General features: G+C 42.5%; 1 protein-coding gene across 1 annotated transcript; it reads right to left on the bottom strand.

Annotated features, from left to right (window-relative positions):
* Positions 1-2,747: 2,747 nt before the first annotated feature.
* Positions 2,748-13,825, bottom strand: DIO2 (iodothyronine deiodinase 2). Its single transcript, XM_065404095.1, has 2 exons — positions 13,604-13,825; positions 2,748-3,314 (listed from the first exon to the last, which is right to left on the bottom strand). The coding sequence occupies exons 1-2, from the start codon at positions 13,823-13,825 to the stop codon at positions 2,748-2,750; spliced, it is 789 nt and encodes a 262-aa protein (XP_065260167.1).
* Positions 13,826-14,175: the final 350 nt, after the last annotated feature.

Genomic DNA, 14,175 nt, shown 5'->3' with positions numbered 1-14,175 from the left:
TCACTGCCACGAGACATAACTGAGCTCAAGTTCTTCACAGAATTCCAAAAAAGGACTAGGCATTTATATGGATAATGAAGACATCTGTAATCACACTAGAAAGGATAAAACTTATAGGGGCACAAGCCAGTCATTAACTGTCTGTGGTTCAGAACAAGTAACTCCTGTGGACAATTTACTTCTGAATGGTCCAGTATAGGGATTCTTGCACCTTCTTCTAAAGCATCTGACACTATCAGAGATAGGATACTGCACTAGATGAACTAGTGATCTGATCCAGTAGGCAATTCCTGTTTCTGTGTTCATAGGTTTAAGGTAGCTCTCCAACACAGTCATAAAAATGTGTAACAATCTACCATAGTAATTGGTAGGTCATGATCACTTCACTGAATGGTCTGAGAAGTCAGGCTTATATACCAGAAGGCAGACATTGGAGTAGATGGATATTCAGCCTAAATTTTCCATTGTTCAATTTTTTCTTCTTACCTCTTACTATATACCCTTGGCCCACCCTAAAGAAGACAACAGTGTATGTCATCTTCCCTTTTTTACCCCTCATCACAAATTACTTAGCGCAAGTATGAAATCCTGAAATACAGGAGTATCACGCTCTTCCGTCCACCCAGCTGAACTTGGCTCTCTGAACTCCATTCCCCACCAGAGTCTCTGGGATGCTTTACCAGGGTTTGTTTATGCATCTAGGGGGGAGGCATTAACCTGGATGCATAAGAAATCACACTCACATTGCTGTCAAAATGTCATATCTGTGCTTAAAAGAGCCATATTTTTTTAAAATGCCATGTGCATTAGCTGAATTGACTCACACCAAAACAAAAGGAAATATGCCAAGTGTGATTAAAGGGACACTGTAAAATAGAAATATTTCTTTTTTTTTTTCAGTTCTTCCCTGTGTTTGTACTAACATCTCAGGTGATTAGCAGGGTAAGAGATTTAACACTTTCCTTTATTTTTCCCCACTTTATGCTGTTTGCTTGTTTTGCATTTCTCTCAGCTTGGACTGTGAAACTAGGCTGGTCAGGTTCACTCTTGTAATTAGTCAGTTTCACTTCCCAGTTCTCATGCACTAGCACAATGGAAGCATGTCCATTTGTGTTAGGTTTTGTAAAATCCTTTAATTTTTTACAAAACCTAAACATATTTAAGGCCTAGACCAAGTTGACAGTGTCTCTTTAAATATACTTCAGAATATTCCCCTCAGCCATTTTTGAAAAACCCAGCCATTTGTTACAATTGTTCTTGATAATTCACTCAGTTCATCCTTAACCTCTTCAGAGAAATAAAGTGGTGACTGTGAGGCCAGTGTGATGGGGTTTTTTTCCCCAAAGGCTTCTGAGAAGAAGAATGAAACATGAACCAAATGCTATCCTGCCCAACAGAATTGCAGTTGCTGAGGCTAAAGACTGTTTAACTTTCCAATGAACTAATATGGCTGTAAACTAATTGCAGGCATCTAGGATAGCAAAAATCAACATGACCACTTTAACAGGGTAATCAACTGGACAGGTTTCAATTCCAATGAGGTAAAGTGGTGTGTAAGTCCCATCCCCGCTCAAAAATATGCCTGCTAGGTCAAAAGAAATAAATTACTTTTACAAAACTAAACACAAAATAACCCCTAATTCTCTCTCTCTCTCTCTCTCTCTCTCTCTGCTGTTTCTCTTTAAGAAAGAAAAAGAAAAAAGCAGCGATGAATACATCTTTTCAGTCCCACATATTGAAGGCTGGCATCAGCTGAACTCTTCTCTCTTGCCCTGTGTGTGTATATCTGTGTGTGTTGGTGACAAATAATCCCACTTTCTGAATTTTCAAAGTGAAAAGTTATAGTTTTATTACACAAGCTCTGTTTCTTTCTCCCTCACTCCTTTGATCTTAGGATCTTGCAGACTCTTTCGTCTGTATCCTTCTCCCTCCCCCGCCCACCCATCACTGCTTTTCTTCACTCTCTCTCTCTCTCTCTTTCTCAGGTGTAGCCTGAGAGCCAAATGCAGCCTATGGAGTTCTATGGTGTGGCCTGCTGCCAATTTAATTGTTAACATACAGAGGCCTAAGAGTGTGTGTGTGTGTTTGTGTGTGTGTATGTGTGCGTACTGTACACACACACACACACACAATGCAGAGAGGCTGCCTGTAGAGAGTACCAAAATCCACATACAATGTTTCATCTTGAACTGAGCAGCCGGTTTGCACTGCATGGTGGATCTTGTAGTCTCTGCTGGGTCATCCATCTCTATCAAAACAGGAAGGCAGTCATAATCCACTCCATTTTATGCAAATTAATTGAAGGTCCCAGGTTGCTGGCAAGTTGCCTACACAGGCCTCAATGGAAAAGTGAGATGTCCCTGATCAAATACATGAGGTTGCCTCTCCACAGAATCGCCTTCCAGGAAGCACTGCTTTCTTCTGAACCTAAAGTGAACATGTTGTTAAAAGGATGGGCGAGAAATCTCATCCCACCACCTTTCATGCGCAGCAGCAGCACTTTTCACAGTGGCCTTTTTTGCCCTGTTAAGAAGGCAGGAGTAGGATTGTCTCACACAATTCTCTTTTTATGTGCTGGGTTTTTTTTGTTTTTTTTCCTGGCTTGCATTCATTTGACCTTATTATTGAACCTGTTCTCCTGCAACAGGCCCCAAAAGACCTATTGTAAAACAGTGTGTTTTTTTCCCTTTTTTATCACTTTAAAGGGACAAGGCTCTTGACACACTTTGTTCATCTTAGGCTGGATTTCATCTCTTGCTGAAGTTTTGCTCCAGCCAAAGCCGGACTTCCTGGAGGTTGTAGAAAAAGGGGCCCTTGCCCCCCAGGTAGGCAATTTTCTGTCTCTGCACGATGCACACTCGTTCGAAGGAGACCCCATAGGCCACGTTGGCATTATTGTCCATGCAGTCAGCTACCACTTGGCACTGGGATGGCAAGGAAAATCGCTCCAGGAGCTGGTGAGCAGCAGCACATCGGTCTTCCTGGTTCCTGTGCTTCCTCACCTCAAATGAGGAGGGAGAGATCCCAGGGGCAGCCCAGCCATCCGATGGGTGAGCCTCATCGATGTAGACCAACAGGAAATCGGCAACACCTGAGAACTCCTCCACCAGCTTGCCGAAGGCCGACAGCTGGCTCGTGAATGGGGGTCAGGTGGCTGAACCAAAGTTAACCACCAGCGGGCGCTCTGAATTGGCAAAGTCCAGGAGGTGGCACTTGGTTCCATATTTCCCGCCAACACTTTTCCTTCTGCTACTGCTGCTGCCATTAGCTATGTGGATCACATTGGAGTTTGGGGCTTCTCCTCCCAATTTCACCTGATGTCAAAACAAATAAAAACATGATGAGTTACTGTGATTTGCTTCCACAGTGTCCTTCATGTTCACTCTCACTAAACAAACACAGTCAGCTGTTCAAACAACACAGTGTGCTCCCTACACAGAAAATGCTGCAGGGATCCTGGTTTTAAGCAAATGATCTATATAAGACCAGTGTCTTCTCCCATTGCTGTGTTTCTCCTGCAGCAGCAGGAGGAGAGAAGTGTGGCTAGTGTCTGAAGCAGGTGGTTGGTAGTTAGGTGTTCATGGCCTTATCCCTAGATCTGACTCTGACTCACTGTGCGATTGTGGGAAAGTCCTTGCACCCATCAGTGCCTCAGTTTCCCCATCTATACAATGGAGATAATATGTACGCATCACACAAGGGTATTGTGAAGATTGACTAAAGTCTACAAGGTGCTCTGAAAGATGATATGGAATTACAAAGTACTACTATAAAAGACAATTAATAAGTCCAGTCACTGCAACTCCTGCACATCTCTCCTTAGCATCAAGCTCTATAACAACAATGTAATTGTTTTTTTATTTCCCTGCTAATTTCTCTCTCTTCTCATCTCCTGCCTATCTCATGATGTTCAGAAAAATACTGTTTTGATTGAATTCATAGAGAGCCAAATCCTGAGGTTCTAATCCAGACTGTATTCAGTAACTACACTCCTACTGAAGCTAGCAGGAGTTTCAATTGAGTAAGAACTCAGTAAGGACTTCTGAATTTGGCCCACAGAAGTCATCTCAGATTTCATCACCAAGCGTTGCCTCCTGAAAAGCCAAAACCAGTAAGAACCAGAGTTGAGAGCAGAATGCTCAGCTGATGGGGGAAAAAATCTCCATTATAGCTAAAATCCAGCAATGAGCACATTGTAGGTACAGGGACTTCCATCTCTTCACCTGAAACCTAACTGTCCCTGGTGAATATATGATCCTTTATGGTTCAGTTCCACTTTTTCAAAGGGTAATTGACACTGAACCTGTTCTTCCTTTCCCCTGACTCTCTCTTCAAGCCAACAGATTTTATGGGAATTTTTACTGTTATATTTAATGCTTCGGGAACATATAGCTAATTAAAGAAGTTCCCAACATGCCTGTGAGGTAGATAGGCCTCATTTTGCCCAAGTTTTTCCAGTTTTACTTTGGAAAAATATTATGAATGAAATTTTTTTGACCAGCTTTATACTCATCAATAAATTTGAGGAAAACCACAATCTGCTTATGAATATTATGTGGGCAGAAAAAGAGGCTATATTCACTGAGTAAATTCCTCTTTCCCAACTCTGCATTAGGCTCTACCAAATGCCACTTTCGCTGTTTAGATTCCTAAACCCTGGAGGGAAAAATCAAAATTGTTTCAATTGGACATTAGTATAATAGTGCCCTTCAAGTATTACTTCACAATGATGCCAAGGGTGTTAGCATGTGTGACTGTGCTCCAACAATGCAAGGGTGTTCTCTGTGCCTCCCATAGGCAGAGTATTCCTTGCAAACCAAAAAGATGAGGTTTGGAGACAAAATAAAAACTAGTTCCATGACACCCTGTAGACTAAAACGCAGCCAAGATATCCCCCGGTGTGGCTAACCTCATTTTATTTCCCACAGACACAAGAAAGTCTCATGGCCCTGGGGTACCTATCATGTTAATTTTTGCTTCGAGGAGAGTTGTGTTTGCCGCTTTGTCTTTAATGAGACATCCTTGCCAAGCAGGCATTCACAAGGCATTTTCTGCTCCTGCAGAGGAGTAATTAGGTCGTTGCCTCGTTCCATGCCAATGTTAGCCACTCCAAAAACCCAACCCTGCCCAGTCATTAATGCTTAAACACAAGCAGCAACATCTCCGCTAATTGGTCTTGATGAAGTTCTGACGTTCCCAAAGGGCCTCTTCATTTCACCAGACTCAGGAACGGGATTGACACGGGATGACAATATCATCCTCACTGATCATCTGCATTGTGGGGCTTTTCTGTTCTCTTTGTTGTCATTATTTATTACAGAAAGGAAAAAAATAGCTATTGGAAAAAAATTGACGCAATGAAAATGCCTACCAAAAAAGCCACATAATAGTCAGCCCAACTGCTTTTGAAATCTTGCACAAAAGCTGGCAAAAGATATGTTCTAAGAAACAAACCAGCAGAACTTCTCTCACATGCAATAACTCTGGCTCCAGCATTTATATAATCACGCACTTCTGTGCTGACTGTTTAGTCACTCAATGCTGGCCTTATGGATCCCAAGCTGCGGTGGATGATCCTGCTTTCAGAGGACAGCAAGCTACCCCATGAACTGTGAGGCCCCCTTGTCTCACCATCTCCACAAGCAAAGGGATCTCCCCACCTCAAAGCAATAACTTGCACTGTTTGTGCTTAAGGCCAATCCTGCATTCATTTGACGGCTCTGATACTGGGCATCTTGTTCTGGAGCGTTGTGCACAACGGAAAGGGGGAGCAACGCTAATGCTGCTTTAGCATGTCGACTGCAAAATGAAGGGGAAGGGGAGGAAAAGAAAGACCTATTCATAAACCACAAGCTGGAAACAGAACATACTACTAACTTTGTTGAACATTTTCCACATGGCCTGGGAAAAGCCCCGTGGACAAAACATCATCTCCTGATTTGCTTTCTTTTTGCTTTGCTTTTTATCAGATCTAAGATATCCCTCTTGGGATCCTGAGCATTGAAAAATTGCTTTCATGCCTCACATCAGGGATTTTTGAACCATTGGGCAGGTTCATCAAGCTACATCAACTCCCTAAAGAAAATAGGTGTTGCCAGATAATTAGCAGGCTATGGTATTAGCCATTTAAACATGGCCATGCCGTGTTAGGGATTGGAGCCCAGCTACTGGCTATGGACAGAACCCCCTGAGCTCTTAACTCCCTTTCAAGTTCTTCTCTTTGCTTTGATTCTATTCAGTAAAATGCAGCCCCAGAAGAGCCTGTCATTTCTCAGAGCCTCATCCAGATGTTAGTCAGGCTCTGGCAGCAGGGTTATTCAAAGTATTAGTAGTATTTGCTTTTTTACAAGACCCAAAGTTGTGTAGGAATCCCTCAGTGCATATAAATCACCTAAGGTCCCTGCCTGGAAGAGTATACATTAATGTGTACTGTTCATTCACCACAGGGAAGAGGGCATTTGCTTTTAGAACAGTGTGTACAACACGGGGAGAACAGGGGACGCTGGATTTCATTGGTGCTCTTGCTCTTTATTTAGTTTCAGGTCTGTGAGGCTGGGGGAGAAGAAGAATTAAAATGACACAGTCCTAATAAAAATCATTGGCCAAACCCTGCCCTCCTTACTCACTTAGGGACAAACTCTGCCTGGCCCATATATGAGAATGCACTGCGGGGGGGTCGCATAAGGAGTCCTTGCTTCCCACATAAGGACCTGGCAGAATTCCATTTCTACTCCCTCTATACTCCCCTAGGGGCACATAATGCTCCAAAGAAGGGTGGGAGTAAACCATGGGGAGGCAGGGCCATGGGGTGTAGTGGCCTTGTGAGTCAAACATGGCTCTGTACCACCCCTAATTATGGGCTATACCTACAAGATGTGACTGACGTCTTTATTATTAATATTATTTGTTAACAATATTGCCAGGGGCATTGGGGGAAGAGTTGACAGCCCTACTTCCTGGTTCAGGAGTTCAAGTCCAAGCCCTGTAGAGTTTGGGTTCCCAATACTGAGGGGAAGGTTTAGTTATTATTATTATTATTAGTTTTAAGTTTATTTTATTATCATTTGTACTTGAAAATTTCAATGAAAATAATTTTACTAATGTTACATTTTGTAAAATCAGTGCTATTAATACAGGTTTGGGGGGACAAATATTTTTAAACACTAGACAATGCTTACATTTTGGACCTAAAACTATTTAACAATTCATTTTTAGCAGAGGGCTTATTTCATAAGTTCCTCTTATTGCCATGAAATTCAAAGAAAGACACTTCCTTGCCCTCCAGGTCAAAATTAACAAAGGTGATGAGTGCATAAGGGTTCGAGCTAAGAGGTCTTTGCTCTACTGTCTGAAAAGCCTCCCAAAGTAGCATTGTAACCCAGTGGTATGCTGAAAAGCTGATCAATAGGAAATGAGGTACTTGCTCTTTATACTACCTTTGCAAATATTGCTCTACAATGTTGCAGAACACCCTTGAGCAATCCGTGTTGTCAGAAGCTGTGATGCCCTTCCAGATGTTGAGTTGCATGCTGGTGTTTCTAGGAATGAGTACACCTATTATATGGGAAGAGGGCCATGTGTTTGATGGTATGTCTGGTGATTTAACTGAGCCTCCATCAGAGCTCATAGCACTGGTTTAATCTACTATTAAATCCAGAGATGGGCCCATCCCCTGAAGATTGGATCCAGATCCAAACTTTCTCTAAATTCTGGAGTCTTCATGTGAGAGTTTGCTTTTGGTTCAACCCTTTTTAGAGACAGGAAGGATCTGCACACACACGTACACATAAACTTAGCTATGAATCCATCAATCAAACTATTTATACAGTATCATTCTGATCACTGGAGTATTGGAGAGAGAGAGAGAGAGAGAGAGAGAGTGTGTCTTTTGACATTCCAAATAATATAGCTGCTTCAACCAAATTCCATTTAAAACACAATCCAAATATAGAATTATCCCTCAAAATTACACTGGCATTGAGGTGCAGAATGGGCAATATTCAATCTTGGACAAGTGACAGGTTTAAGATCCTACTTCCTGCTACCCTTTGAGGACTAGAAATGAAAGCTATAAATCACTGGACAGAGAGCTTCATAGCTTTCCAATGGGATACCCATTCCTAACTTTGCAATGGAATTTTTCCATTGTCTTCTTGTTATAAACTACTATTGCATGCAGCAGCAGAAACTTGATGCAGCCTTTTGGTTAGGACATTATCACCTGGGAGGATCTAGTAGCAAAAACAAAAGACTTTAACATCCTCAGTGGGCAAACAATAGATACTTTGATTTACTTGTTTAGCAAATGTACAGCATTCTCTTACACTGGAACATTTTACATAAGCTATTTTCCCCCTCCCTCCACCCTCTCCCCCCAGCAGAATAGGAACAACTGAGTAATTCTCTGATGTTTGTTTATTTTCTCATGTACATTTTATCTGTGATTAGTATATTTCTTACAACTTCCTGAGTTCTGGTTTCTGATTTGAACATCTGCCAGATTAATTGTTGATAGTGCCTACACTGTTCCCTCTTGATGATTTATATAACACGCTCCTCCTTCTCCTCCCATGAGGAAGCAGAGCCATGGGGTGTAGTGGCCTTGTGAGTCAAACATGGCTCTGCACCACCCCTAATTATGGACTGCACATACAAGATGTGTTGCAAAGAGAGGTTCTTTAGAACAAGGTTAACTATTATAATGGGAGTTAACAGAGCTAGCAGACTGGGCAAAGTAGCTTCATCTCAGAGAAAGCCTAGGGTGCTTTTTATTATTTGGACACTGTTTTCTACTCTTAACTGTTCTGTAGTGTTGCTGTGTGCTGTTTACAAACAGCTGTGTTCCCCCACAGAAGTGGTGAGTGAAATGATTACTAGGAAAACATGTATATCTCTCTGGATGCATATACAGAGAGAAAGAGAGAGTTTGGGGGATATTTACATTGCTTCTGAATGAATTATATAGGTCATCCATATGAGTGACAATAAAGCATTTATTTCACACCACATCAAGTATTCTCTATATGCCTCATATCTTACAGAAATGCAGAAAGCCTGTTATAGAAGGATTGAAAACTGAAATTGAAATATTATTGGAACTATATTTAACTCTTCTGATGGTAAGAGCATGTGCCTTAGATTCATGATGAATTCAGCTGTCCATGAGTCCATGAGTCCAGAAAAGGAGATTAAAATGTTAACTAAAATATTTAAAACACTTTTAAAATGACCTAAAATAGTTTTCTTGTACATAAAAAAATCATAGTTTTAAGGTCCAATATTTGGGATCTTCCAGAACTAGAAGCAAGTCCTGTCAGAAAGACAGGAATAACAAGCACAAATCTGGGTGTAATGTACTATGTCAGGGGTGGGCAAACTTCTTGGCCCGAGGGCCACATCTGGGTATGGAAATTGTATGGCAGGCCATGAATGCTCACGAAATTGGGGGTTGGGGTGCAGGAGGGTGCTCCGGGCTGGGGTTCGGAGGGCAGGAGGGGGATCAGGGCAGGGGCAGGGGGTTGGGGCATGGGAGAGGGTCAAGGGTGCAGGCTCCAGGTGGCGCTTACCTGAAGCAGCTCCCAGAAGCAGCAGCAGCAGCAGCATGTCCCCTCTCCAGTTCCTACACAGAGGCGCAGCCAGGTGGCTCAGCGCGCTGCCCCATCTGCAGGCGCTGCCCCTGCAGCCAATGGGAGCTGTGGGGGCGGCACTTGGGGTGGGGGGCAGCGTGCAGAGCCCCCTGGCTGCCCCTACACATAGGAGCTGGAGGGGGGACATGCTGCTGCTTCCGGGAGCTGCACGGAGCCACAGCACGCATGGAGCGGGGCAAGCCCCCAGCTGGAGTGCCAGAGCAGGGCAAGCCCCAGACCCTACTCCCCGGCAGGAGCTTGAGGGCCAGATTAAAACGTCTGAAGAGTCGGATGCGGCCCCCAGGCCGTAGTTTTCCCACCCCTGTATTATGTGCTTGTCTACATGGCAATTGACCTGAATAGCTATTCCAGAATAGCTCCCCATGCAGATGCTATTCTGGAATAAAAATCACTTTATTCTGCAATAATTAATGCACTTCCAAGACAGAGTAATTATTCTGGAATAAAATCACTTTTGTTCTGGAATAGTATCCACACACGGAATTATTCCAGAATAGCTATTACGGATTAGATTATTTCACAATAGCCATGCTAATAAATTTCCCCCTGTAAACAAGACCTTTTAAAAAAATTTTCAAAGGAAACTAATTTGTTTGGAGAGGTAGTGTGTCTAGTGGCTAGAGTACTGGGCTGGGAGACAGGAGACCTGAGTTCTAGTCTCAACTCTACCAATGGCCTGCTGGGTGACCTTGAGCAAGTCACTTCACCTCTCTCTGACTCAAGTTTCTCCCTCTGTAAAATGATACCTTTCTAAAGTGCTTTGAGATTTACTGATGAAGAGCACTACATAACAGCTAGGTAGTGTTATTACTATATGGGACTGGGTGCTCTTGGTTTCATTCCAGGTTCTTCCACTACCTTTGTGTGTGGCTTTGGTCTACTTCAACTATCTGTGCCTCAGTTTTCCCATCTGTAAAATTGAGATTACGAACCTCACAGAGATTTTGTGGGTTTACTTAGTATTCGTAAAATGCTCTGAGATGCTCATTTGACATGCACTATGTAACTGCAAAGTATTATTACTAGTGAAGAAGGCCCTGATTCAGAAAGACAGTTAAGCACATGCCTAATTAGGCATGTATTTAAATCCGATTGACATCTACCCCCTCTGCCCAGCTGGATTTGGGAATACAGCAATTAAGTGGTTCTGACATGCAAAATCCATTTCAGGCCTTGGAAAAATATACATTTGTGGAGAGGCCCTACTGGACACTCTTTAGGTTCATGCATTTCACTGTTTTACATTGTTTGTTCACATTTATGCCACAGAGCCGCAGAAGTTTGGTCTCCTTTGGACTCTACCAGAGCAAATTGGCTTTCTATTTAACTAGCTTCCCCCCTGCCCTGCAGAAGTGGCAGGAGACTCCCAGAGATTCATATGCAAGCAATTTACAACCCACTCCTCTTTCACTGTTAATATTGACCTTCAATGTAGTCTGTCACTTCTGCCTCTATAACAGTCAAAAATCTTCAGTGTTTTTTGGGCCTCATCATCACTGAAGTCAACAGGAATCTTTCCAATGATATCTGTGATTACTCAATCAGGTGCTTTGTGAAGGCACTGTGACGCTCTCCTTAAGAATCACTGCTGTGAAGGAATTCCCCCCCCCACCCCCTTTTGAGATGGGGGCGTAAAATACTGGCCCTATTGAAGTCAATATGAATTTTGCCATTGACTTCACTGGGGCCAGGATATCACCCTACATGATAAGGTTGATGTGTTCTAGGCAGTTTAAAGGTAAAATAAAAGGCTTTTTATTACCTTCTAAGACCTGAAGTTAAGATTTGAGTTTCTTTGCTAACACCAGTGAAGAGCTACCCACTCCTTCAGGTGTCAGTGATGCCATCAGTAGCAGATGAGGAAACATTGAATCATGAACTCAGGTCTTGACAGGAATGGAAAGAAGGAAGTAATTTAATAGCTTTGTTTTAAAGTGCATTATGCATCATTTGAATGTTGATGTAACTTACTACAGAAGTTAAAGAGTTTTCATGTATATAAGGGTTTTTGGAGACTTTTAAAACATTTCCATTCACCTTCAGGAAGCTAGTGAAAGTCTGAGCCTTTTCCCAATGCGAGGCACAGTGTTCAGAGCCCAAGTCTAGGAGCTGGGAATGCATGAGTGCTAATCATAGCTCTGCTACTGGTTTCCTCTGTACCCATGATCAAGTCACATGTTCATCTTTCTGTCTCACTTCCCCACGCAGCAAAATGGGAATAATAACGTTTTGCAGCCTACTTCACAAGGGCATTGAGACATTTATTTAGTTAATATCTGAAGTGTTTTGGAGATTAAAGTGCGATAGAAGTAATTAGAATTATTATATTTTGCAAATATTTGATTTGTATTATGGTGAGTTAAGGGGTTGATTGCGGTTGGGATAGCTAATGTAATTTGTATTTGTTTTATATATTGAAAAGTATGTACATGTGCCAAGAGCTTCAGGACAGGCACTTGGTGTCATATATCAAACTAAATCAGTAACTAAGCACCACCATGAGCAGCTCCCTACAGCTCTACCTAAGAGTAAATATATAATGCTATTGTAGTGGGAGGAGAGGTAGCACAACAAGAAATGCTTTTCAGCAGATAAATAGCTATGATTCAGACAGGATATAAGAGATAGTTAACCTAAGTCCATCAGATGGGTTTTTGTTTTTAAATAATCTTAATAAAACAGAACATTCCAATAAACGGATCACAAGGCTGTGAGACAGCAAGTTCTGGTTTCTAATCCCAGTTTTGCTTTGTAGAGCTTGTGTAAATTAATACTTAGTTCACAGCAAGTCATGGTGTGAATTTACTCTGCACTAGCCTGATGCAAGCTAAGTGTCCACCTGAACCCTCCTGCCACACACTAAAATTTCCCTAGTGCACTTTTGTCTATCCCTCTTTCAAATGGAAGCAGATTACAGAGCACTAGGGAACTTTTAGTGTGCGGTAGCTGGGTCCACATGTACTCTTGGTGCTCAGTAGGCTAGCGCAGGGTAGATTCATGTCCCAGTTTGCTGCAAACGAAGCATTTGCATAGACGAGCCCTTACTTGCTGGATGATCTGGAGCAAAATCCGTAATGTCTCTGTGCCTCAGTTTCCCACTCTATCAAGTGGGGATACAGTTACTTTCAGGGGTTTTATCCAGGCTCATTAGTTAATGTTTGTGTGGAACTTGGAAAGAGCATGTGTTGTGTAACTGCTATTAGCATTATTAACCAAAATCACCAGCAGACCAAATTCAGTGATGAATCCTGGTCACGTGCCACTTGAGGCACATTGTGCATGCAGCTAAGAAGAAGACCAGGCAGCTGTCCCTCAGCTGGTTACAAGTTTATTTTTAAGCTTTGTCATGTCCTGTTTTCACCACCTTCATAAGAGAAAAGGGGCTCTCTTTTTTTAAACCTACTCACACTGTCGCAGTGCCTTCCTTCCCAATACAAAAATGAACAGATGAGCTGAATAAAAATGATGATATAATGATGCCATAGGGTTATTTTTATCCTTTGCTGTCATGGGCATTCAGATCACCTTGAGATGTTATTTAAAGACCTAATCTTTGTATAACTTCTGATGATATTGCACTGGTTAAATGGTTGACAAAGATATTTAATTATGTTAAGCACTTATATAATATGTTTCATCCAACACTCTCAACGCACTTTACAAAGATAAGTACCATTATTCTCCCGGTACAGCTAGAAAAACGGAGGCAGGAAAAGGTTAAATGACTTGCCCTAAATTGCACAGAGAGTCAGTGGCAGAGGAGGGCACAGAACCAAGGTCTTTAAATCCCAATCCCCTACCCTCCTGAAGAACAGCTGTTTTCCACTCTCCCAATGCCAAACCAAACTCTAGTTTAGCGCAGGGCACAAAGGGGAAACACCGTGCAGAGCGCACAGACCCCCCGGAACGGGGGTGCCTTTTCTTACCTCCTCTCCATCCCCTTCCCACCTACCCACCTGTTTGTAGGCATCTAGGAGGAAGCTATTCCAGACGCAGCGTAGTCCCTCCGAGGTCAGCATTCTTCGCCACTCGCCACGCGCCGCCTTAGAGCGACTCAGGAGCAGCACCATGTGCTTCAGGAGGATCACAGAGTCGTAGAGTGCAAGAAAGAGGCAATTGGAGAAAAAAACCGGCAAGATCTGAAGCGCGATCAGCAAATCCACGCTTAACAGACCCATCTTCCCTGCTGCTGCTCTCCAACGGGTTCCCTTCAGCTCCCTTTTTTGCCCTGAACACTCATTTAAAAAATAAGATAAAATAAAATGAAAGGCATTTTTTAAAAACTCATCAGCCCCCTCCACCTCCCGCCTCTTTCTCTCAACGGCAGCAGAAATTATTAAATATACTCAGGCTGGTCAAAACCATAACTCAGCATGAAATTCATTCAACTCGGAGCTGCTTTTTCTTTTTCAGAGACTAAAATGTTTCCCTTATCCAATAGCCCTTTTGAGTCCGTTAAAGACAGAGGCAGCTGTGCTTCTACTTCCCTGCAATTATGAAATTTAAGCAGAGATCGTTCACTTTCCTC

Source organism: Emys orbicularis, chromosome 4 (genome assembly GCF_028017835.1).
Source record: "Emys orbicularis isolate rEmyOrb1 chromosome 4, rEmyOrb1.hap1, whole genome shotgun sequence".
NCBI lineage: Eukaryota > Metazoa > Chordata > Testudines > Emydidae > Emys > Emys orbicularis.
Note: the sequence above shows the minus strand (reverse complement) of the source record. Positions and strands in the feature narration are given on the sequence as shown.